Here is a 24829-nt window from a genome sequence, read left to right on the forward strand (position 1 = left end):
CTCATACACCCTTTGTTTAGAAACTGCTAGCAAAATACATAGAGAACTGAAAGAGATGAGACTTGTGGTTGCCAAGGGGGAGGAGGGAAGGGAGAGGGAAGGACTGGGAGTTTGGGGTTGGTAAAGGAAACAATTACATTGAGGATGGATAAACAACAAAGTCCTGTACAGCACAGGAAACTATAAACCTGCCTGCCAGGTTTCTTGGGATTAACCTATAATTATGTGCATAACTGAGTGACTTTGCTATACAGAAAAATGCCATGTAGTGCCACAAAGCGCCACAACACTGCTATACAGTGTGATGCCAAAGAGATGGGCACCACACTGTGAATCAACTATTGTTGTTGAGTCGCTAAGTCGTGTCCGACTCCTTTGTGACACCACGCAGTGTAGCCAGACTCCTCTGTCCATGGGATTTCCCAGCCAAGAATACTGCAGTGAGTTGCCATTTCCTTCTCCAAGGCATCTTCCTGACCCAGGGATCCAGCCTGCTTCTCCTGCATTGGCAGGCGGATGCTTTATCGCTGAGCCCCCAGGGGAGCCCAGATCAACTATGAAAGTGAAAGTGAAAGTCGCTCAGTCGTGGCAAACTCTTTGCGACCCTGTGGACTTTACAGTTGGTGGAATTCTCCAGGCCAGAATACTAGAGTGGGTAGCCTTTCCCGCCTCCAGGGGATCTTCCCAACCCAAGGATCAAACCAAGGTCTCCCTCTGCAGGCGGATTCTTTACCAGCTGGGCCACAGGGAAAGTCCCAAATCAACTCTACTTCAATTTCTAAGACAAACAAACAAACAAAAAGTAGTAGGTTGGACTCAGGCTGGGTGGAGATTTGCAAACTTTCATAATGTTAATGCCATTGGTTTCCGGTGAGAAACTGGCAGGTCTATTTCAAGGGTCAAAATTGCTACACTTCGTCCCTGGGTGGATTCGAACCACCAACCTTTCGGTTAACAGCCCAACGCGCTAACCGATTGCGCTACAGAGACAGACGGTGGGAGTTCCTTTTTCCAACTTGGGTCACTGAAAATAAACTCGAAGTGTTCTGTGTCTTCAACGTGGTTGAGGCCGGGTAGGAACTGGTAGAGACATCCCCCTCCAGAGCACCAGGGAAGTAAGTAGCCCAGAGAGAAGTGGGTCCTTTTCCCGCACTAGCGCCTGCTTAGATCTGAGACAGGACTCAGTTTCTACCCGGAAGATGCTAAGAAAACGAGAGCAGCCGAAGGTGAATGAACCTGACTCTTCGTCGTCGTTCTGTCGTTCAGTCGAGTCCGACTCTTTGCGACCCCATGGACTGCAGCACGCCAGGCCTCCCTGTCCATCACCAACTCCCAGAGCTTGCTCAAACTCATGGCCATTGAGTCGGTGATGCCATCCAACCATCTCATCCTCTGTCGTCCCCTTCTCCTCCTGCCTTCAGTCTTTCCCAGAATCAGGGTCTTCTCGAATGAGTCAGTTCTTCGCATCAGGTGGCCAAAGTATTGGAGCTTCATTCAGCTTCAGCATCAGTCCTTTCAATGAATATTCAGGGTTGGTTTTTCTTTAGGATGGACTGGTTGGATCTTCTTGCAGTCCAAGGGACTCTCGAGAGTCTTCTCCAGCAGCACAGTTGGAAGGCATCAGTTCTTTGGCGCTCAGTCTTTTTTCTTGTCCAGCTCTCACATTGGTACATGACTACTGGAAAAACCATAACTTTGACTATACGGACCATTGTCGGCAAAGCAGTGTCTGTGCTTTTTAATACACTGTCTAGGTTTGTCACAGCTTTTCTTCCAAGGAGCAAGCGTCTTTTAATTTCATGCCTGCTGTCACCGTTCGCGGTGATTTGGCGGCCAAAGTCTGTCATTGTTTTCATTGCTTCTCCATCTATTTCGCCATGAAGCGATGGGACTGGATGCCATGATCTTAGTTTTTTGAATGTTGAGTTTAAAACCAGCTTTTTCACTCTTCTCTTTCACCCTCTTCAAGAGGCTCTTTAGTTCTTCCTCGCTTTCTTCCATAAAGGTGATGTCATCTGCATATCTGAGGTTATTGATATTTCTCCCGGCAATTTTGATTCCAGCTTGTGCTTCCTCCAGTCCGAAGTTTGGAATGACATACTTGGCATATAAGCCAAATAAGCAGGGTGACAATATACAGCCTTAACTACTCCTTTCCCAAATCTGAAACAGTCTGTTGTACCATGTCCAGTTCTAACTGTTGCTTCTTGACCTGCATACAGGTTTTGCAGGAGGCAGGTCAGGTGGTCTGGTATTCCCATCTCTTTAAGAATTTTCTACAGTTTGTTGTGATCTACACAGATGGGGGTCTTGGGGGGAATCCAAAATGAATGCTGTGGGTTCAGGAGTTCATTTGGTTTTCCTCAGAGAAATACATCACCATACTTTTTTGCCGATTTAGGCAATTTATGCATTCATGCGTGAGTGTTAACTTATAATAACATTATTACTGTGAAAATTTTAAATACTGCATCACATATCCAATCATGTCTGGAAAAATATTATATTTAAGTAAAGGAGCATAGTGAAACAAAACTGATCTTCAATTTCAGCTGTTTAGAAGGATTTCTACTAGTTTATTAGGCTCCCAGACAGAACATAGAGTTTATAAATGCCTGTAATGTATGGACTTTCACTCTGACATAATCCAGATTCAAATATTCAAGGGCCCTTATCCAATGAAATCAACCTAGAGATTCTGGCCAGTGCTGGGCCTGATAAAGTAGCTCCTCTCTTTGTTCTTGGGCCATTTAAAAACCCCAGGCTTCCTGAGCTGCATCTTCTCTGCCACAGGCATACCCAACCGGTTACAACACCAGTTCTTCTCTGAACCCAGGCACTCACAAGAAGTGATTTTCTCTGTTGCACAAGTCCCAGGGCACCAACACATAGAATCTCTGTCTTCCTTCTGCACCAGCATCCCTTTAATAACGGTTCCAGATTAGGTGCAGGTCCAAGTTTTCACTGATTTCCAGTGAAATGAGAATACACACAATATATATATATGTATGTGTGTGTGTCTGTGTGTGTGTGTGTATCTCAGATAAGTTTGCCAAATGACCTCCAAGCCAACATTGTTTTTTCACACTTTAAATTTTTGTTTTTAAATGTCCCTTCTTTTATAACATTAAGATGAGGATAGATGACAGTTGATGTGGCTGTGATTGTTTTATTAATTTCCTAACTTAGCAAAACGAAAAGTTAGCAACCCTATGTTGGTCACCAGCATTTGGGGGAAATTTTTACTTCTCTATGAAGTCCTAGTTTGGGAATCACTACTTTCATCTTGGCCACAAAAAGTAAAAATAACTTTCAAGTTTATTCTAAAAACATATACATTTCCTGTACTTCACTTTGCATGTACACATGATAGCAATTCAAAAGAAGGTGGGAAAAGAAGAAAAGAAAAACTGAGGCAAAAAGAAAGTACAAAATGGGATAGTGAAATAAATCCAAAATATATCAGTAATCACAACAAATATAACTGGAGAAAATGTGCCAGTTAAAAACAAAAGTGGATTTTTAAAATATATTTTATTTTTATTTTGTTTAGAAGAATGACATTAAACATAAACAGAAAGACTGAATGTAAAAGAATTGTTACTCTTGAGAGTCCTTTGGACTACAAGGAGATCCAACCAGTTCATCCTAAAGGAAATCAGTCCTGAATATTCATTGGAAGGACTGACATTGAAGCTGAAACTCCAATACTTTGGCCGCCTGATGTGAAGAACTGACTCATTTTGAAAAGACCCTGATGCCGGGAAAGATTGAAGGCAGGAGGAGAAGGGGACAACAGAGGATGAGATGGTTGGATGGCGTCACCAACTCATGGGATGTGAGTTGGTGATGGATAGGGAGGCCTGGAGTGCTGCAGTCCATGGGGTCACAAAGAGTCAGACCCAAGTGAGCAACTGAACTGAACTGAACTGATGTCAGAAATATTCTAAGGAAAAAAAAGTTTGTACTTGGTATATATTAATAGCTATATGGTGGACAAACTAAAGTTTAAGAAATAAATCACCTAGAAGAGGATGGTCACTATATGCTAATAAAAGATTAAACACATGATAAACACATAATACTCTAAACACATATGTATCTATTAAAATAGTATTAAAATATAAAAGCAAGAATTATTAGACCAAAAGGGAAATTAACAAATCTATCACCATAGTGGGAGAATTCAACATACTTCTCTCAGTATTTCATAGATCTAATAGTTCAGTTCAGTTAGTTCAGTCTCTCAGTCATATCTGACTATTTGCAACCCCGTGAATCATAGCACGCCAGGCCTCCCTGTCCATCACCAACTTCTGGAGTCTACCCAAACCCATGTCCATAGAGTCGGTGATCCCATCCAGCCATCTCATCCTCTGTCATCCCCTTCTCCTCCTGCCCCAATCCTTCCCAGCTTTTCCATATGAGTCAACTCTTCACATGAGGTGGCCAAAGTACTGGAGTTTCAGCTTCAACATCAATCCTTCCAATGAACACCCAGGACTGATCTCCTTTAGGATGGACTGGTTGGATCCTCTTGGAGTCCAAGGGACTCTCAAGAGTCTTCTCCAATGCCACAGTTCAAAAGCATCAATTCTTTGGCGCTCAGCTTTCTTCACTGTCCATACATGACTACTGGAAAAACCATAGCCTTGACTAGACGGACCTTTGTTGGCAAAGTAATGTCTCTGCTTTTGAATATGCTATCTAAGTTGGTCATAACTTTCCTTCTAAGGAGTAAGCGTCTTTTAATTTCATGGCTGCAGTCACCATCTGCAGTGATTTTGGAGCCCCCAAAAATAAAGTCTGACACTGTTTCCACTGTTTCCCCATCTGTTTCCCATGAAGTGATGGGACCAGATGCCATGATCTTCATTTTCTGAATATTGAGCTTTAAGCCACCTTGTTCACTCTCCTCCTTCACTTTCATCAAGAGGCTTTTTAGTTCCTGTTCACTTTCTGCCATAAGGGTGGTGTCATCTGCATATCTGAGGTTATTGATATTTCTCCCGGCAATCTTGATTCCAGCTTGTGCTTCTTCCAGCCCAGCGCTTCTCATGATGTACTCTGCATATAAGTTAAATAAGCAGGGTGACAATATACAGCCTTGACGTACTCCTTTTCCTATTTGGAACCAGTCTGTTGTTCCATGTCCAGTTCGAACTGTTGCTTCCTGACCTGCATACAGGTTTCTCAAGAGACAGGTCAGATGGTCTGGTAGTCCCATCTCTTTCAGAATTTTCCACAGTTTATTGTGATCCACACAGTCAAAGGCTTTGGCATAGTCAATAAAGCAGAAACAGATGGTTTTCTGGAACTCCCTTGCTTTTTTGATGATCCAGAGGATGTTGGCAATTTGATCTCTGGTTCTTCTGCCTTTTCTAAAACCAGTTTGAACATCAGGAAGTTCACAATTCACGTATTGCTGAAGCCTGGCTTGGAGAATTTTGAGCATCACTTTACTAGAGTGTGAGATGACTGCAATTGTGCGGCAGTTCAAGCATTCTTTGGCACTGCCTTTCTTTGGGATTGGAATGAAAACTGACCTTTTCCAGCCCTGTGGCCACTGCTGAGTTTTCCAAATTTGCTGGCATATTGAGTCCAGCACCTTCACAGCATCATCTTACATATAAACAAATGAATGAGTTTGACTTTATATGTATATATATAAAGGGATTCCAGATTAGGAGCAGATTCAGTTTAAAGATACATATGTAGTACTACCAATTTAATGAGTATATTAAGACTTGTTTAACAAGTATATTAAGACAAGTTTAACAATATTCCATAGACAGAGGAGCATGGTGGGCTACAATCCATGGAGTCGCAAAGAATCGGACACAACTGAGTGACTACCATGTTAACATTTTGTATGTATATGGTGGTTTAGTTGCTAAGTCCTGTCCCACCATGCTCCTCCGTCCATGAAATTCTCCAGGAAAGAATAGTGGAGTGGGTTGCTATTCCCTTCTCCAGGGGATCTTCCCAACCCAGAGCTGGAACCCAAGTCTCCTGCATTACAGAGAGATTCTTTACTGTCTGAGCCACCAGGAAAGCCTTATATCCATATCCATATATATTTATATATATATATATAAAAACTTTGCAACCAATTATATATGTATATAAAACTCTGCGACCAATAATTACAGTTTATACATTCTTCTCAATTGACTTTGTATGAGGCCATAAAACAAGTCTTAATATACTCAGGAAATTGGCACTATTAGAAATTTTTTTTATTTGCTTTTAAATAACTTGTAATAAAGATAAACTGCATGAAAATTGAAAAATACTTAGATTGAGTAACTAAAACTAGAGCATACCAGAATTAGCAAATGCTCAATGCTTTACATGTGCTCTTGGGTAAAGGAATACTATCCTAACCGCCAATGTTTAGACTATACGTTAAACAGTATTTTCTGTTAAATAAATCTGTTTTTAAAAAATGAAATACAATTTCACCCTATTACAGTGAGAGGAATAAATAGCCAGTAACTATTCTGATTGGTCAGCGCCATACCAATGAACTCCTCAGATAGAACCGTCCTCTGGGTTCTGCTTTGGCTCTCCCTATACACTCCAGAAAACTTCCCCATACCACTGCTAGCCAACTCTAAGAAACTCTAGGTAGTCACTTCCAAGGAGCCCACTCAGTGCCTCCCAGTAGGCAGGTCTCATTTAAGCCAGCCTACTGCAGGTCCTGGATATAGGTCCCTGTCCCTAAATGTCTCCCCGGACAGGGCTACCTGAACCACAGTCCAGTTAAGAAGCACTCAGTGTCAGTCTGACCACTCACTACTCAGCACACTTCTGTAGTCACCGTGCTTGTAACCATCTGCGGGAACTGCGGCCTCCACCCCGGCTTGGCCCCAAGAGAGCCGGAATAGCAGAGAGAGCAGGCAGGCAGTAACAGGTCACGGTGAAGGCATCAGCCTGGTCTTGTGGCCTCTGCTAGCACTCTGGCACTGGAGTGTAAGAAAACTCGGGGACTAAGGGATGACTGAGATGCACTTGTTCTCTTTTTCCATCCATGTTCTACTAATATTTTACCTTCTTTTCTTGGGATGAGGTGGGGTTTTTTGGGGTTTTTTTTTGAAAACCCAAACATCTTCCGATGATGGGCATTAAAATTTGTTTTAGTGATAAAATGAATAATTAATGTTTGCGTGTTGCCAGGCACCATTCTAAACATTAACTAACTCATTTGAAAGTTGTAGTTACGATTTTTATCCCCTCTGACAAATAAGGGAACTGAGACAGCTGAAACTGCAACCCAGGGAGCACAAGAGACCCATGTGCTTAACCACCACATTACGTCACCTCATCCAGCCTAAATGGCTGAGGTCAGCCTAATTGCATATCTCATTCCAATAAGTGATTTTTGTATGATAGAGATAACACATACATAAAACCCTTGGACAGTATTTTAAAAGCTAGAAAAAATGTTAATATAATTGCTGCTAGTTCTGCAGAAGATGACAGGGAATTCAGTATCAACATCTATCCTTTCCTAATTTTAGGAAAAACTTTTCTACTTATTGAGATAAGTTACCTAATGACTATCCATTTTGGGGGAAAGGAACTGGGAGAATTTGATGCACTTCCCCTATGCTAAACCAGGGTTCACATTCCAGGATGTCTGGCTCTAGGTGAGTGATCACACCATCGTGATTATCTGGGTCGTGAAGATCTTTTTTGTACAGTTCTGTGTATTCTTGCCACCTCTTCTTAATATCTTCTGCTTCTGTTAGGTCCATACAATTTCTGTCCTTTATCAAGCCCATCTTTGCATGAACTGTTCCCTTGGTATCTCTAATTTTCTTGAAGAGATCTCTAGTCTTTCCCATTCTGTTGTTTTCCTCTATTTCTTTGCATTGATCAAAGAGGAAGGCTTTTTTTTAATCTCTCCTTGCTATTCTTTGGAACTCTACATTCAAATGAGAATATCTTTCCTTTTCTTCTTTGCTTTTCGTTTGTCTTCTTTTCACAGCTATTTGTAAGGCCTCCCCAGACAGCCATTTTGCTTTTTTGCATTTCTTTTCCATGGGAATGGTCTTGATCCCTGTCTCCTGTACAGTGTCACGAACCTCCTTCCATAGTACATCAGGCACTCTATCTATCAGATCTAGTCCCTTAAATCTATTTCTCACTTCCACTGTATAATCATAAGGAATTTGACTTAGGTCATACCCGAATGGTCTAGTGGTTTTCCCTACTTTCTTCAATTTAAGTCTGAATTTGGCAATAAGGAGTTCATGATCTGAGCCACAGTCAGCTCCTAGTCTTCTTTTTGCTGACTGTATAGAGCTTCTCCATCTTTGGCTGCAAAGAATATAATCAATCTGATTTCTGTGTTGACCATCTGGTGATGTCCATGTGTAGAGTCTTCTCTTGTGTTGTTGGAAAAGGGTGTTTGCTATGACCAGTGCGTTCTCTTGGCAAAACTTTATTAGCCTTTGCCCTTCTTCATTCTGTATTCCAAGGCCAAATTTGCCTGTTACTCCAGGTGTTTCTTGACTTCCTACTTTTGCATTCCAGTCCCCTATAATGAAAAGGACATCTTTTTGGGGTGTTAGTTCTAAAAAGTCTTGTAGGTCTTCATAGAACCATTCAGCTTCTTCAGCGTTACTGGTTGGGGCACAGACTTGGATTACTGTGATATTGAATGGTTTGCCTTGGAAAACAAACAGAGATCATTCTGTTGTTTTTAAGATTGCATCCAGGTATTGTACTTTGGACTCTTTTGTTGACCATGATGGCTACTCCATTTCTTCTGAAGGATTCCTGTCCACGGTAGTAGATATAATGGTCATCTGAGTTGAATTCACCCATCCCAGTCCATCTTAGTTCGGTGATTCCTAGAATGTCGACGTTCACTCTTGTCATCTCCTGTTTGACCACTTCCAATTTGCCTTGATTCATGGACCTAACATTCCAGGGTCCTATGCAATATTGCTCTTTACAGCATTGGACCTTGCTTCTATCACCTGTCACATCCACAACTGGAGGTAAGTCAAGTGGGCCTTAGAAAGCATCACTACGAACAAAGCTAGTGGAGGTGATGGAATTCCAGTTGAGCTATTTCAAATCTGTGAAGGTGCTGCACTCAATATGCCAGCAAATTTGGAAAACTCAGCAGTGGCCACAGGGCTGGAAAAGGTCAGTTTTCATTCCAATCCCAAAGAAAGGCAATGCCAAAGAATGCTTGAACTACCACACAATTGCACTCATCTCACACGCTAGTAAAGTGATGCTCAAAATTCTCCAAGCCAGGCTTCAGCAATACGTGAACTGTGAATTTCCAGATGTTCAAGCTGCCTTTAGAAAAGGCAGAGGAACCAGAGATCAAATTGCCAACATCTGCTGGATCATGGAAAAAGCAAGAGAGTTCCAGAAAAACATCTGTTTCTGCTTTATTGACTATGCCAAAGCCTTTGACTGTGTGGATCACAATAAACTGTGGAAAATTCTGAAAGAGATGGGACTACCAGACCATCTGACCTGTCTCTTGAGAAACCTGTATGCAGGTCAGGAAGCAACAGTTAGAACTGGACATGAAACAACAGACTGATTCCAAATAGGAAAAGGAGTACGTCAAGGCTGTTTATTGTCACCCTGCTTATTTAACTTCTATGCAGAGTACATCATGAGAAACGCTGGGCTGGAAGAAGCACAAGCTGGAATCAAGATTGCAGGGAGAAATATCAATAACCTCAGATATGCAGATGACACCACCCTTATGGCAGAAAGTGAAGAGGAACTAAAAAGCCTCTTGATGAAAGTGAAGGAGGAGAGTGAACAAGGTGGCTTAAAGCTCAATATTCAGAAAACGAAGATCATGGCATCTGGTCCCATCACTTCATGGGAAACAGATGGGGAAACAGTGGAAACAGTGTCAGACTTTATTTTTGGGGGCTCCAAAATCACTGCAGATGGTGACTGCAGCCATGAAATTAAAAGACGCTTACTCCTCAGAAGGAAAGTTATGACCAACTTAGATAGCATATTCAAAAGCAGAGACATTACTTTGCCAACAAAGGTCCATCTAGTCAAGGCTATGGTTTTTCCAGTGGTCATGTATGGATGTGAGAGTTGGACTGTGAAGAAAGCTGAGTGCCGAAGAATTGATGCTTTTGAACTGTGGTGTTGGAGAAGACTCTTGAGAGTCCCTTGGACTCCAAGAAGATCCAACCAGTCCATCCTACAGGAGACCAGTCCTGGGTGTTCATTTGAAGGATTGATGTTGAAGCTGAAACTCCAATACTTTGGCTACCTCATGCAAAGAGTTGACTCATTGGAAAAGACCCTAATGCTGGGAAGGATGGGGACAGGAGGAGAAGGGGATGACAGAGGATGAGGTGGCTGGATGGCATCACTGACTCGATGGACATGGGTTTGGGTAGACTCCAGGAGTTGGTGATGGACAGGAAGGCCTGGTATGCTGTGATTCATGGGGTCCCAAAGAGTCGGACATGACTCAGCGACTGAACTGAACTGAAACCAGGGTTCAAGTAGAAGCATCATTTGGCTAGTGACAGCTGTATAAAATAGAGCCAACAATTGTTAAAAATCAGCTAATCTGGAGATGAATAGAAAGATTTAACATAGTATTTGCCCTGACATTACCCAGAGATCAGTTTTATAAGATACAAAGACACGTTTATCTACATACATAAAGAATAATAGAGAATTTTTGAAATACATATTCTTATAAATGTTTTAAATCTTCAGAATATTCCTAGCTAAACACATTCCTAGCTCTGTGTTTCAACATAAATGAATCCCATAAAACTAATATTTAATGGAAAACATACTAGTTGTAAAAGAATACGTGCCACCTGATGCCAGTTATGTAAATTTTAAATCCTTGTATATCAATACCCTGCTTAAGAATGAAACAGAAAAACCAATATAATATTGTAAAGTAATTAGCCTCTAATTAAAATAAATAAAATTAAACTTAAAAAAAAAAGAATGAAACAGAAGAAGCCTCCAATGTTCCTCTATTTTTCTTTTTCCCAATAAGGAGTCTTATTTTGGATTTTATATTTATTATTCCTTTGGTTTTTATAAGCTTCACTACTTGTGTGCGTGCATGTGTGCTGAGTCATTTCTGTCATTTCTTTGCAAACTTTATGCAATTCTTTGTGACATTATGGACTGTAGCCCACCCGGCTCCTCTGTCCACAGGATTCTCCAGGCAAGAATTCTGGAGTACCTGGGTTGCCATGCCCTCCTCCAGGGTCATTATTTGTGTGTATCTTATCAAATATCTGAAGAGCAATTAAATTAGATAGAAAATAAAGAGGATTCAAGCCTTGGAAGAAGGAACCACAATGGGTGAGCATTCTTCATTCTTCATATCTTCATTCTGAGAGCACTCACCAATCAGACATAGTCAGGCATATGAACATGCTGAAAACCAACCTTGTACCTCACGCATCAAGGTACAGTTTAGATCTCCCAGACTGACTAGAAATTGAAGGAATAAATTTCAGAAAGCAGGGAGCATCATCAGGGAAAAACAATCTGCAAATGAATCACATTTCATATCTTTGGTTCACCCTAGTACCTGCTATTGGAGAAGGCAATGGCACCCCACTCCAGTACTCTTGCCTGGAAAATCCCACGGACGGAGGAGCCTGGTGGGCTGCAGTCCATGGGGTCACTAAGAGTCAGACACGACTGAGCGACTTCACTTTCACTTTTCACTTTCATGCATTGGAGAAGGAAATGGCAACCCACTCCAGTGTTCTTGCCTGGAGAATCCCAGGGAAGGGGGAGACTGGTGGGCTGCCATCTATGGGGTCGCACAGAGTCGGACACGACTGAAGCGACTTAGCAGCAGCAGCAGCAGCAGTACCTGCTATGTACTGACTCGAGGGAGGCCAGGGGGAAAATAACAGCTGGAAGTCTAAAAGAATACTGAGCAGAGATTTTAAGAGCCGCCCCACCAGAGGAGGAAAAAACACTGGAAATGACATAAATATTCAAAAATAGGAGACTTTCTAAAAAAATTATGATGTAGCCATATAGTATAACAATGAAGTCATTAAACCAATGTTTTAGACTAGTACTTAATGAATATAGAAATATTCACATGTTTAAATAAACATTCAGTAGCTTTAAAAATGTGTACAGTATGATTCTAACCTTGCAATTAAAAATGCCAAAGAGATAAAACATACAGCAAAATATTAATAGAGATTTTCTGGATGATGAAAATATGCGTGCCTTTTATTTCTTTGTGAGTGGCTTATTCTCCATATTTTCTGTAAGGACTCTATATTACCCTTATATTCAGGAAAAATACTATCCTTTGGGAAAAAAACGAGCATATACTATCTACCAGGTGCTCACACAAGGCACTACTTCAAAGGACTCTAGCCTTGCAAAGTGTCTCAAAAACTGTACTTTTGTTCCTCTCCCTTATAAAGAAACTGCAGCCCAGAAAAGTTAAATGATTTGCAAACACGTCAACCGTTTGTAGTGATAAGTAAGACTTCTGACTGTCAAACCAGCGACTCATTTCTTTGTAAACCAGTTTAGACATAAAATCTTGGTTTATTCCTCATCATCCCTTGTAGAGGAGAGGTTTGTTTCATAAATTGCATTCTTTGGTGTAGTATGGCAGTGCAAAGAGTGTGGGCTTGAGAACGTTAGGTTGGCCCCTACTGAATAGCAATATGAAGGAAGGGAGCAAATGAGAGCTTAGTGAATCGTCGACGCAGGAGAAAAGAAGAAGGAAAAAAGGTGGAAATCTGGAGTACAGGGTTTAAGGCAGAGCCTGAATCCTGGGATGGGATTAAAGTGTGCGGCAGGTAAACAATAGGGATGGCCCACTTAACTGCAGAGGAGGTGGAAACTTGATTGCAGGATTAATGATTCGGTGCATTTAACGCAGAACCGGGGTTCCAAATAACCGCAGCAACTAGTACTCTTGCCCAGGAGCCAAGAAATTTGCATGGAAGAGAAGTACTCTTGGAAAGAGCCTAAAATTGTTTGCTGCTGCTGCTGCTAAGTCGCTTCAGTCGTGTCCGACTCTGCGACCCCATAGACGGCCTCCTACCAGGCTCCTCTGTCCCTGGGATTCTCCAGGCAAGAACACTGGAGTGGGTTGCCATTTCCTTCTCCAGTGCGTGAAAGTGAAAAGTGAAAGTGAAGTCACTCAGTCGTGTCCGACTCTTCGAGACCTCATGGACTGCAGCCTACCAGGCTCCTCTATCCATGGGATTTTCCAGGCAAGAGTACTGGAGTGGGGTGCCATTGCCTTCTCCGAAAGTTGTTTAGTCTTTATTTTGGCAGTGGGGGGACAAAATAAAAGTCTTTCGCCTCCCCGTCGGGGAATCGAACCCCGGTCTCCCGCGTGACAGGCGGGGATACTCACCACTATACTAACGAGGAAAACGACAACTACGTATGTAAAATTGCTCACTAGGAAGTTACTTCTAAACTGCCATCGTCATTCCTTGAAAAATTGGCTGTTATTCAACTTGTCTCTTTACTGTGTCTAGTCTGTCACATTGCAATTGAAACATAATGGGAGCTCTACGTGTAATTTAAACTTTCTAATAGCCAACTTAAAAAGTAAGAAACAGGTGATATTTTTAATAATATATGTGATTTAACCCAAAATTTCGAAATAAGAACTGGATTTTTTTACATAATTTTCAAGCTGGTAAGTATTTTTCATTTACAGATACCACATTTCAACTCAGACGTTAAATTTTCATTGGAAAAAAATGACTAATATTTAGATTTCATGACATTCACAACTGAAATTCAAGTGGATTCATAACGTACCAAGTTGTTCGTAACGTACTTCAACGTTCTGCAATAGGTAAATGGAGTATCTGTATAACTTTTTACATCAATTTATTTCAATTAATTAATTACAATTAACTAGACTTTGACATGCGGTTCCTCAGACACATTCGCCAGTTTCAAGTGGCCAACAGCTTGTAGCTACCGTATCAGTCTCGGAAATATAAAACCATGACCCCTTTCTGAAGCTCAGTTTCAGACAGGACATCCGGAAGATCCCAAAGATTTCTCAAGAGTTGAAAGTTCAAAATGGAAGGCAGGAGGGAAGGTAAGAGAGAAAAGAAACGCTTCAGATTCGAATCCCTCCAAAATGTAGCTGGGCAGAGAATGAGGTCAAGGGAGAAAGTGAGGTACGGCTGCAGTTCTAGTTTCAGTTCTCAGTTTCGCTCAGGCTTTAAACTGCAAACTACATCGCACGCTCTGCTTCTCTCTCTCAATTTAGTTTGAGTGAAAGAGGGAAAAGTTTCCCTGCGTTGGCCGGGAATCGAACCCGGGTCAACTGCTTGGAAGGCAGCTATGCTCACCACTATACCACCAACGCCTGCTTAGCAAACTTTTCGAATTACACGTATAAGAGTAATAGAGACTATGAATCTGCAAATGTTTTTTAGTACTGTTCTGTGTCTGAAACCCCAAAATACACAGAGCCTTTTCTAGGCGAGGATGGGCCCCGTTCTTACTCCTCTTAATCGGCCCCGCCAACTAAGGACTAGGGCCTGAAACGCAGAGACCACCAGGGGCCTGGAGCTGGAAGGACGGAACAGCGAGAAGCCAGGAGGGAAAGCCAATGCCTCGCTTGGCAGAGCATTTTCTTACCCACGCCCCCGCCTTCTGTCATCCGAACTCCCTGCTCCGCCGCTTGGCGCCGCCCTAGGACTAGATCCACAGCGTGTTGCATTCAGTAAGGGCGATTTGAAGCGAAAGGGCCGAGGGAGAGCAGCCAACAAGGGAGTCCACTCTGGTGTGGCTAGGTCTCCGGAGAAAAGGAGCGAGAGGGCTACTGGAGAAATGGATCTTTGCAATTTAGGATGGTGATAACGTAGGAAATAAGAGTCAGAAACAGTTTTATTTTCCCTATTTTGCGAAGAAGTCCAGGGAGGAGTTGTAGTTTAATTTAAAATGAGAAACTAACCATGCTACAGCACTTTTTGACAGTCTTAGAAGAAAATAAGAAAGCTGGGTCTGTGTGTGTCAGGATGGCCGAGCGGTCTAAGGCGCTGCGTTCAGGTCGCAGTCTCCCCTGGAGGCGTGGGTTCGAATCCCACTTCTGACAACATCCGGTTATTTTCTTTGCGCTTTTCTTATTTGTTTCCAATGAACAAGTAGGATTGAATTCGTGGAGAAACGACTATTGATTAATTAACACTTTATTCTTTAATCAACGCTTTATCAACACTTTTTAATGCTCCGTATCTACATATGAAGAATGTGCTTCGCTTTGAATATAAAACTGAATCTATTTGGTTCTATGTATGTGCTGTGTGTTAGTCGCTCAGTCGTGTCTGCCTCTTTGCGACCCCATAGACTGTAGCCCACCAGGCTCCTGTGTCCATGAAATTCTCCAGGCAAGAATACTGGATTGGGTTGCCAATTCCTTCTCCAATTTAGATCTATCCCTAGTTACAATTTTTTCTTTTTTTCCTTTATTATTTTTTTTTTCAGTGTTACAGCTCCATTTTATTTAGAAGATAGCAGGAGAGAGAGAGGGTGAGAGAGAGAGAGAGAGAAAAGAGCGCACGCACGCGGGAGAGAGAGTCCCTCTTTTTTTCCTTTAGACTCCAGTCTCTCAGTGCTTAGTCACCTCATGGAGAAAAGCCCTCAATCCAGATCTCTTAAACTGCAATTGACCCGAGTCTTTTTGTGCTCAAGATTGTAGTGTCAAGCTTTGGTGAGACTCTGATTCCCCACCATCTTGCCAAACTGCTCCCACCACCAATTTTTATTCAAAAGGCTTGCTGTACCACCAAAAACCAGGGAAAGAAATCAACATACCAAACCCAGGGGAAAGTAATAGAAAGGGAAAATAAACGCATGGAGTTGTTTCAAGAACTTTTTCTTCAAGACCTAAACAAGCCACTTTCTCATTTGAGAGGAACTGGTTATAGAAAAATGTTGTCCTTTGCAGAAGAGAGAAGAACTGTCAATCCGAAGAGGCTGAATGTGTGAGGTTCATAAGCATGAAGATGGAAGGATCTTTAGGTTGGTTAGTGAAAGTTTACATTCTTTGTTATTTACTAGACTATAACCTTGGGAAATGTATTTGACTTTTCTGAGTGTTAGTTTGCTTGTTGTAAAATGGAGACAGAATTGTTGTGAGGATTGAGTGAGATGACCTAGGAGCTTATTAGAAATACACATCTCAGGCTGCACCTCTGATTTATTGAATCCACATTTTATAAGATTCTCAAATGATTCTCACGCATAATAAAGTTTGAAAGCACTGGTCTGTCTAATTTAAATCTTTAACTTGGAATATCCTTTCCCTTGCCATCTTTTACTCTGTATCATTTGAGCACTTGCAGTATGCCAGTCTGCTTAAAACAGAGACAAAAAGTTAAATTAGATACTGTGTCTAAACTAAAGAAGGTAAGAGTGTATCCATAAGAGAGACAGGGAAAAAATAACAAAGCTGAGCCTTAACCACATGATCAAGATTAAGATCACCAGAGTTGAGTCATATTGGTATCACATACCTCCTGATATAATGCAATAAGATGGGCATTTCACCCTGTGATATACTGCCCCCAAACCCCCACTCTAATCATGAGAAGTCTGACAAACCCAAATTGGGCGACAATCTGCTTCCCTGGTAGCTCAGCTGGTAAAGAATCCACCTGGGTTGGATCCCTGGGTTGGGAAGATCCCCTGGAGAAGGGAAAGGCTACCCACTCCAGTATTCTGGCCTGGAGAATTCCATGGACTGTATAGTCAGTCAGTCCATGGGGTCACAAAGAGTCAGACACGACTGAGCGACTTTCATGTATTTTCTGCCAAATACCTAACCAGTGCTTATCAAAATGTGAAATTTGGGGGGACACTGCTTTATTTCTTTCTTTATTCATTCATTCATTTTTGGCCATGCTGAGACTGCATTGCTGCACGTGGGCTTTCTGTCATTGCAGAGAGTGGCAGACTATTCTCTAGCTGGGCTTCTCGCTGCAGAGCAGAGGATCTATGTGCTCCAGCTTCAATAGTTGCAGCACAGGGACTCATTAGTTGTGGCTCAAGGGCCCTAGAGCGTGCAGGCGTGGGTAGTCGTGGCATGTGGGCTCAGTAGTTGCAGAGCTTGGGCTTAATTGTTCCAAGGCTCCATGTAAGACCTTACCATTAAGAGAAGGTGGATGAAGGATATACAGTGATTTTCTGTAGTATCTTTACAATTCTCTGTCAGTCTAAAATTATTGCAAAATAAAAAGGTCTTAACAACAACAACAAAAATCTTAGCAGTGGTTACCTGTTAGGAATAGTAGCAGTTGGGAGTGGGGCAAGGAACTGCTATTATTCTTGTTCTGCCTCCCCACCCCCACCACCACGAGGCTTGTGGGATCTTAACTCCCTCTAGCAGGGACAGAAACCCAGCCAAGGCAGTGGAAGTAGAGAGTCCTAACTACTGGACCACCAGGGAGTTCCCAAAACTGCTGATTTTTCATTGGAAGGGTTGTAGGAAGTTTTGATTTTTTAAATAATGGAATGTATTTTGTTTCAATATTTTGGGAAACAAATTAATATTGTAATCACAAAACTTGTGATTACAGTAATCAAACTAAGACTATATATACACAATACAATGACATTTAAATACCATGCTGTCCTCCAACCCAGGGATCAAACTGCATCTCCTGCATTGCAGGGGGATTCTTTAACTCTGAGCCACCAGGGAAGCCCATTAACAGGAAACAATCCCCAAAGTATCTAAAGCATCAGCAACAGTCATTCAGAAGTAGATGAAGTAGTTCAGTTCAGTTCAGTTCAGTCGCTCAGTCGTGTCCGACTCTTTGCGACCCAATGAATCTCAGCACACCAGGCCTCCCTGTCCATCACCAACTCCTGGAGTTTACCCAAACTCATGTCCATCGAGTTGGTGATATCATCCAGTCATCTCATCCTCTGTCGTCCCCTTCTCCTTCTGCCTCCAATCCCTCCCGGCATCAGGGTCTTTTCCAATGAGTCAACTCTTCGCATGAGGTGGCCAAAGTATTGGAGTTTCAGCTTCAACATCAGTCCTTCCAATGAACACCCAGGACTGATATCCTTTAGGATGGACTGGTTGGATCTCCTTGCAGTCCAAGGGACTCTCAAGAGTCTTCTCCAACACCACAGTTCAGAAGCATCAATTCTTCAGTGCTCAGCTTTCTTCACAGTCCAACTCTCACATCCATACATGACCACTGGAAAAACCATAGCCTTGACTAGATGGACCTTTGTTGGCAAAGTAATATCTCTGCCTTTCAATATGCTATCTAGGTTGGTCATAACTCTCCTTCCAAGGAGTAAGCATCTTTTAATTTCATGGCTGCAGTCACCATCTGCAGTGATTTTGGAGCCCAGAAAAATAAAGTCTGACACTGTTTCCACTGTTTCCCCATCTACTTCCCATGAAGTGATGGGACCAGTTGCCACAGTATTCATTTTCTGAATATTGAGCTTTAAGCCAACTTTTTCACTCTCCTCCTTCACTTTCATCAAGAGGCTTTTTAGTTCCTCTTCACTTTCTGCCATAAGGGTGGTGTCATCTGCATATCTGAGGTTATTGATATTTCTCCCGGCAATCTTGATTCCAGCTTGTGCTTCTTCCAGTCCAGCATCTCTCATGATGTACTCTGCATATAAGTTAAATAAGCAGGGTGACAATATCCAGCCTTGACGTACTCCTTTTCCTATTTGGAACCAGTCTGTTGTTCCATGTCCAGTTCGAACTGTTGCTTCCTGACCTGCATATAGGTTTCTCAAGAGGCAGGTCAGGTGGTCTGGTATTCCCATCTCTTGAAGAATTTTCCACAGTTTATTGTGATCCACACAGTCAAAGGCTTTGGCATAGTCAATAAAGCAGAAATAGATGTTTTTCTGGAATTCTCTTGCTTTTTTGATGATCCAGTGGATGTTGGCGATTTGATCTCTGGTTCCTCTGCCTTTTCTAAAACCAGCTTGAACATCTGGAAGTTCATGGTTCACATATTGCTGAAGCCTGGCTTGGAGAATTTTGAGCATTACTATACTAGCATGTGAGATGAGTGCAATTGTGCGGTAGTTTGAGCATTCTTTGGCATTGCCGTTCTTTGGTAATAAAGTGGTTAGTTTGTTTAAATCTCTCTGTAGAAAAATAGATACCGTCCAAATGAGATCTGAAGTGTTTTCACAACTAAGCATGATGGAATTCTCCTTCTTATAACCTGTGTCTGTTTAGAGAGAGAGATTGTTGAAATGTGAGGAAACTATCCAAACGTAGGTGCCATCATTCTGTTTGAGAAATTACAAACAGGTTGCGGTGGTCAGTGTTGGAAGTGGGAAGGACATTCAGGAAAGGGGAAGTGTAATACAGAATATGTGTGTGATATCATCTCTTTTTTGCAGGTTCTTTCAATGTAAAACAAGTCACAAAAGACTTGGGCCAGGTGCAGGAAAACTCAGTTTAAAATGTGAGCTGACAACCAGACTACAGGTGGGTCGTTACTGCAATCTCCTCTCAACCTGCAACAGATCACCCTTAGCTAAATATAATGTAGCATTCCTCTAACCAAGGCCACCTTCATTTCTGAGATAAAAATAAGTCTTTGGGCTGATTGGGAACTAACTTACACAAACTTATCCTTCTCTTATGTCATTTAACTGGCAGTAAAGTTGAGCCTGAGGATACTCCCCTGGTTCAGTCACTTGCTATAAAAAGCACATATTCACTTAATGAATAATGCAAAGATACAATAAAACATACTTTTTCTCTCAGGGCTCCGTGTCCAACTGTGTTCTAAAGGAATAATATGTACAATTTCACAACATCTGGGGGAAATCTTTCTTTTTTTTAATGGTCTGTTTGTGAGTTAACAGTGCACGGAATGTAGAAGCAGGCAGGACATAGTTCTTAATTTCAACTCTCCCCACTACCCACGTTCCCTGACTTAATAGATATGGATATTGAGTAAATTGTTTAACCTCTTTTAGCCTCTGGATCCTCACTTTCAAAAGAGATAATACACTGTTATGTTGCTGTGATGATTAGATTGTACATAGTCGACAATCAATTAGTAATAATTAGTAATAGTGAATATTTGTTGCTCAATACTAGATGCCTAGCCTAACATTCTTCTTCACTCCTCACATACTTACTTAATTGTACCCTCATTACACATCTGAGATATTATTTGATCATCATCCCCATTAAATAGAAGGGAAAACTGAAGCTCAGAGTTTAACTTGCGGAGTAGATAAAGGAACACCCGTCTGGTTCCAGTACAGCCATCTTACTACACAGTTGCCACTGTCACCATCATCATCGTCATCATCCTAGGGCCATCAGCAGAAAGCAGATGGGACCATGCAATTCCTCTCACACAGATAAGATCAATAATAATTTTAATTATACCACTAGACTTACTCTCTTAATCTAACAAATACTATTCCCCAGAATCCAGGACTTGGGGTCTGTTCGGTAAAAGAACAATAAGGTCACATTATGAGAGGCAAATAATTAGCATACAAACTTTTTGTCCGTGTATTAGGACACATAGACTGAAAAACTAAACTAAGCTCCCAATACAGAATTTTTATCTTAGGGTCTTGCCAAAACTTGTTTCTCTTCATTCTCTGCTTTTCCAACTCCACCTCCCTCCCTCTTTCAACACAATATCACAATTCTCTCCTCTCTCCTCACACTTCAATACTACCTCAGTGTGCCTTCCTCAAACTCTTCCTCTTGCTTTCCTTTATAGAAATTATGCACATAGCCTCATGAATTTTCTTCCCATCCCTCCTTCAAAACCCACCCCAATATTTCTGCTTCTGAAAGCCCTGCCCCTTCGTCTACTTAATTGGATAGAAAGAAAACTAAGAAATTCTAAAAGTTTATTTAGCTTTATTATTTCATATAACAAATCCATACATGCAAGTAACAAAATGCATTAAATGTAGGTAAAAGCAATATTAAAGTGCCACACAAATGTTCATAATGATTTTACTTCTGCTTGTTTGATGTAGGAGAAGATTTTTTACAAGTCAAATGACAAATATCTCAATAATAAAACATACTGACCAAAAAAAAAAATTCTCTGTTGAGGGTAAGATTCTCCTCCACTCCTACCCCTTAAGTTGGGCAGGATCACAGTAGAAAGTCTAGAAAGTCCACAAACCCAGTCCTTGCAGTCTCAGCTGACCCGTCCAGAGGGGCCATTTAATCGACCTCCTCGATGACAGGGCCAGTACTAGGGGCTCCATGTCGGGCTTGAGCTCCACAACTGCTGCCCACAGAGACACCAGGCCCCCCATAGAGCCTGGAGAAGATGGGGCAACAGATCTGCTCCAGCTCCCTCTTTTGATGCTCATATTCCTCTTTGTCTGCTAACTGGTTGTGCTCCAGCCAAGCAAGGACTTCCTGACACTTGTCTTGTACTTTGCGCCTGTCCTCTTCAGGAATCTTATCTCTAAGCCTCTCCTCTTGCAAGGAGCTCTTCACATGGAAGACATAGGCCTCCAGAGAGTTTTTGGCAGCCACCCTGTCTCTCTGGGCCTCATCCTCAGCCTTGTACTGCTCAGCCTCACGAACCATCCTCTCCACCTCCTCCTTGCTCAGCCGGCCCTTGTCATTGGTGATGGTGATCTTGTTAGCTTTGCCTGTGCTCCTGTCAGTGGCTGTCACACTCAGGATGCCATTGGCGTCAATGTCGAAGGTCACCTCGATCTGGGGGACTCCACGTGGGGCAGGAGGGATGCCGCTGAGCTCAAAGCGCCCTAGCAGGTTGTTGTCCCTGGTCATGGCCCTCTCACCCTCATACACCTGAATCAGGACCCCAGGCTGGTTGTCTGAATAGGTGGTGAAAGTCTGGGTCTGCTTGGTTGGGATAGTGCCATTCCTCTGGATCAGTGTAGTCATCACCCCACCAGCTGTCTCCAGCCCCAGGGACAGGGGAGCCACATCCAGCAGCAGAAGATCTTGCACCTTCTCACACGTGTCCCCCATCAATACGGCTGCCTGCACAGCAGCCCCATAAGCCACAGCTTCATCCGGGTTGATGCTTTTGTTCAGCTCCCTGCCATCGAAGAAGTCCTGCAGGAGCTTCTGTACCTTGGGGATTCGCGTAGAGCCACCCACCAGGACAATGTCATGGATCTGGGCCTTGCCCAGCTTGGCATCGCGCAAGGCCTTCTCTACCGGCTCCAGGGTGCTGCGAAAGAGGTCCGAGCACAGTTCTTCAAAGCGGGCTCGAGTGATAGAAGTGTAGAAGTCTACACCCTCAAACAGGGAATCGATCTCCAGAGTGGCCTGGGTACTGGACGACAGGGTGCGCTTGGCGCGCTCGCAGGCCGTGCGGAGCCTGCGCAGGGCCCGCTTGTTCCTGCTCAAATCCTTGCCATGCTTCCGCCGGAACTCCTCCATGAAGTGGTTCACCAGCCGGTTGTCGAAGTCCTCTCCACCCAGGTGAGTGTCTCCAGCCGTGGCCTTCACCTCAAAGACACCAGCGTCGATGGTGAGGACCGACACGTCGAAGGTGCCCCCACCCAGGTCGAAAATGAGCACGTTGCGTTCTCCGGCGCCCAGCCGGTCCAGGCCGTAGGCGATGGCAGCTGCCGTGGGCTCGTTGATGATTCTCAGGACGTTGAGCCCCGCGATGGCACCCGCGTCCTTAGTGGCCTGACGCTGCGAGTCGTTGAAGTAGGCAGGCACCGTGATTACAGCGTGCTTCACGGGCTGGCCCAGGTACGCCTCCGCCGTCTCCTTCATCTTGCTCAGCACCATGGACGAGATCTCCTCGGGGTAAAACGCCTTGTCCTCCCCGCGGTAGGACACGCGCACCTTCGGCTTGCCGCCCTCGCTCACCACCTGGAAGGGCCAGTGCTTCATGTCCGACTGCACAGAGGGGTCTGTGAATCTGCGCCCGATCAGTCGCTTGACGTCGAACACGGTGTTGTGCGGGTTCAGGGCCGCCTGGCTCTTGGCCGCGTCGCCCACCAGCCGCTCGGTGTCTGAGAAGGCCACGTAGCTGGGGGTGGTGCGGTTGCCCTGGTCGTTGGCCAGGATCTCCACCCGGCCGTGCTGAAACACGCCTACGCACGAGTACGTGGTGCCCAGGTCGATGCCTATGGCCAGCTCCCTCGCGGCGGACATGGTTGTGGTTTCTCCCGCTCCCGGCGACCAGTGCTATACAGAGTCGGATGGATGCAGGAACCTGCCAAAGTTGGTGCTGCTCAGCAGTGTAGGTGTACGCAGCGGCGCCTCTCTCCTGCCTGCCCAGCTCGGATCTGCTCGGCTCCGGCTCCACGAGCTTTTTATCCAGTTGCGGGAGACCCGCCTCCTCCCGCTGCCGCCGCCGCCGCGAAACTTCTAGCGCCTTCGCGGCGAGCCCAGAGCCGCCCGGCCCGCCCGCTCCGGCTGACTCAGCCCAGGAGGCGCTGCACTGACTCTGGGAGAAGGTTCGAGCGGATCGGGCCGTGCAGGGAGCGGCGGCCCCACCAGCGTCTGACTCAGAGTTGCAGAGAAAGTTCCAGCTTCTCCCGGCTTGTTCTAAGGGCGAGCGGTTGGGGCAGAAGAATGGTAAGGTGAAAACTTGTTCTCCCTCTGGTTGGTTGAAGAGGGCGGTTTTGAGTCCAACGGCTCTAGAAAAACCGAAAGCATTAGAGCCATGGCTTCAAGGACAGAGGTTTAAAGTTTTATTATTTTAGTCTTGAAACATGAAGGCTGTGTTTTCAAAATTGTGATTAAGAGGGGTGGTCAGATTTCTGTTATGGAGTGGACCTAGGGTCAGAGATGATGGTAAGAGACAGTGTTGTGAAGCTTGGTCACGGAAGTAGCATTGGTGGTTCAGTGGTAGAATTCTCGCCTGCCACGCGGGAGGCCCGGGTTCGATTCCCGGCCAATGCATCCTGCTCTTTTCTTTCAGGGTACCCGCATTTTAACATTTTTTTCTGTTTTTTTTTTTTTTTTTTTTCTTTAATTCAACTTCTAAAGTGGATCTTCATTAAAAAAAAAAAAAAAATTCTATTTGAGTGTAGTTGTTTTTAAATGTTTCTGCTGCTGTATAACAAAGTGAATCACTTTTAAATTTACATATATCCATTATTTTTTTTAGATTCTTTTTCCATAAAGGTTGTTCTAGAGTAACTATACATCCTCAAAAAGAAGGAACCTATTTTTATAACCCAAGAGGGAGAGAAGCTGTCAGCTTTAAATTCATTCTCTCTCAGTGTTTAGGCTGCCCAGGCCTGTGTGTCAAAAGTCAGGATATTTTAGGCAAGGCCCTGCAAAAAAGGGTGCTCACTTCAGAAAGAAAGATGTGGCCTGGACTGGGGTCTGTGCCCTGTAGTTCAGGGACTACCTTGTCCAAGCTGCTCCAACTTTCTCTCCCAGCCCTCAGCAGCCTCAAAAGCCCTACACATCTACCCCCAAGAGTTCCAAGTTCCAAGAGTCCTACAGCTTCTAAAACAAGCTGTAGAACAAATTATACAGTGCAGTCCAGTTACGGTATGTACAGATCTGTGACACCAACTACTTGTACATCCTTGAACAAATCATTTCAACCATCTGGTTCATTGCTTTCTCAGCTTTAAAATGAGGAGATTGAACTTCATCTTTTCTAAGACATTCTATAGCTGTAGAAGTCTCTGGTTTCACCCAGGAGGAAAAGAGGATTCCTGTTTCCCCTAAACTATGTACCTGCTCTATATCTGAAAAAATCAAGCTTCTGTTGATAAGAAAAAGAGGAGTGATCTGCTATGTCTATCCTACGGTGCCACATATACTTTATTCATTTTAACCCTTAACAACAGTCCAGTAAGGAGCCTTAGTGTGCTAGATATC

The 24829-nt window shown here is 43.4% G+C and overlaps 1 protein-coding gene and 5 non-coding genes across 6 annotated transcripts; 2 read left to right on the forward strand and 4 right to left on the reverse strand.

The window, feature by feature from the left end:
* Positions 1-916: 916 nt before the first annotated feature.
* TRNAN-GUU (transfer RNA asparagine (anticodon GUU)) lies at positions 917-990 on the reverse strand. The gene has a single exon. It is a non-coding gene; the product is annotated as a tRNA-Asn (tRNA).
* Positions 991-13335: 12345 nt separating this feature from the next.
* Positions 13336-13407, reverse strand: TRNAD-GUC (transfer RNA aspartic acid (anticodon GUC)). Its single transcript has one exon. It is a non-coding gene; the product is annotated as a tRNA-Asp (tRNA).
* Positions 13408-14296: 889 nt separating this feature from the next.
* Positions 14297-14368, reverse strand: TRNAG-UCC (transfer RNA glycine (anticodon UCC)). The gene has a single exon. It is a non-coding gene; the product is annotated as a tRNA-Gly (tRNA).
* Positions 14369-15017: 649 nt separating this feature from the next.
* TRNAL-CAG (transfer RNA leucine (anticodon CAG)) lies at positions 15018-15100 on the forward strand. Its single transcript has one exon. It is a non-coding gene; the product is annotated as a tRNA-Leu (tRNA).
* Positions 15101-20873: 5773 nt separating this feature from the next.
* On the reverse strand, positions 20874-23523 carry HSPA6 (heat shock protein family A (Hsp70) member 6). Its single transcript, XM_019987170.2, has one exon. The coding sequence runs from the start codon at positions 23138-23140 to the stop codon at positions 21209-21211; it is 1932 nt and encodes a 643-aa protein (XP_019842729.2). The 5' UTR covers positions 23141-23523; the 3' UTR covers positions 20874-21208.
* A 299-nt stretch (positions 23524-23822) lies between these two features.
* Positions 23823-23893, forward strand: TRNAG-GCC (transfer RNA glycine (anticodon GCC)). Its single transcript has one exon. It is a non-coding gene; the product is annotated as a tRNA-Gly (tRNA).
* Positions 23894-24829: the final 936 nt, after the last annotated feature.

This window comes from Bos indicus, chromosome 3 (assembly GCF_029378745.1).
Source record: "Bos indicus isolate NIAB-ARS_2022 breed Sahiwal x Tharparkar chromosome 3, NIAB-ARS_B.indTharparkar_mat_pri_1.0, whole genome shotgun sequence".
Taxonomy (NCBI): Eukaryota; Metazoa; Chordata; class Mammalia; order Artiodactyla; family Bovidae; genus Bos; species Bos indicus.

What these genes read in the sequence shown, in the direction of transcription:
- HSPA6 (XM_019987170.2), bottom strand. Translation starts at nt 23,140, where the DNA reads ATGTCCGCCGCGAGGGAGCTGGCCATAGGCATCGACCTGGGCACCACG.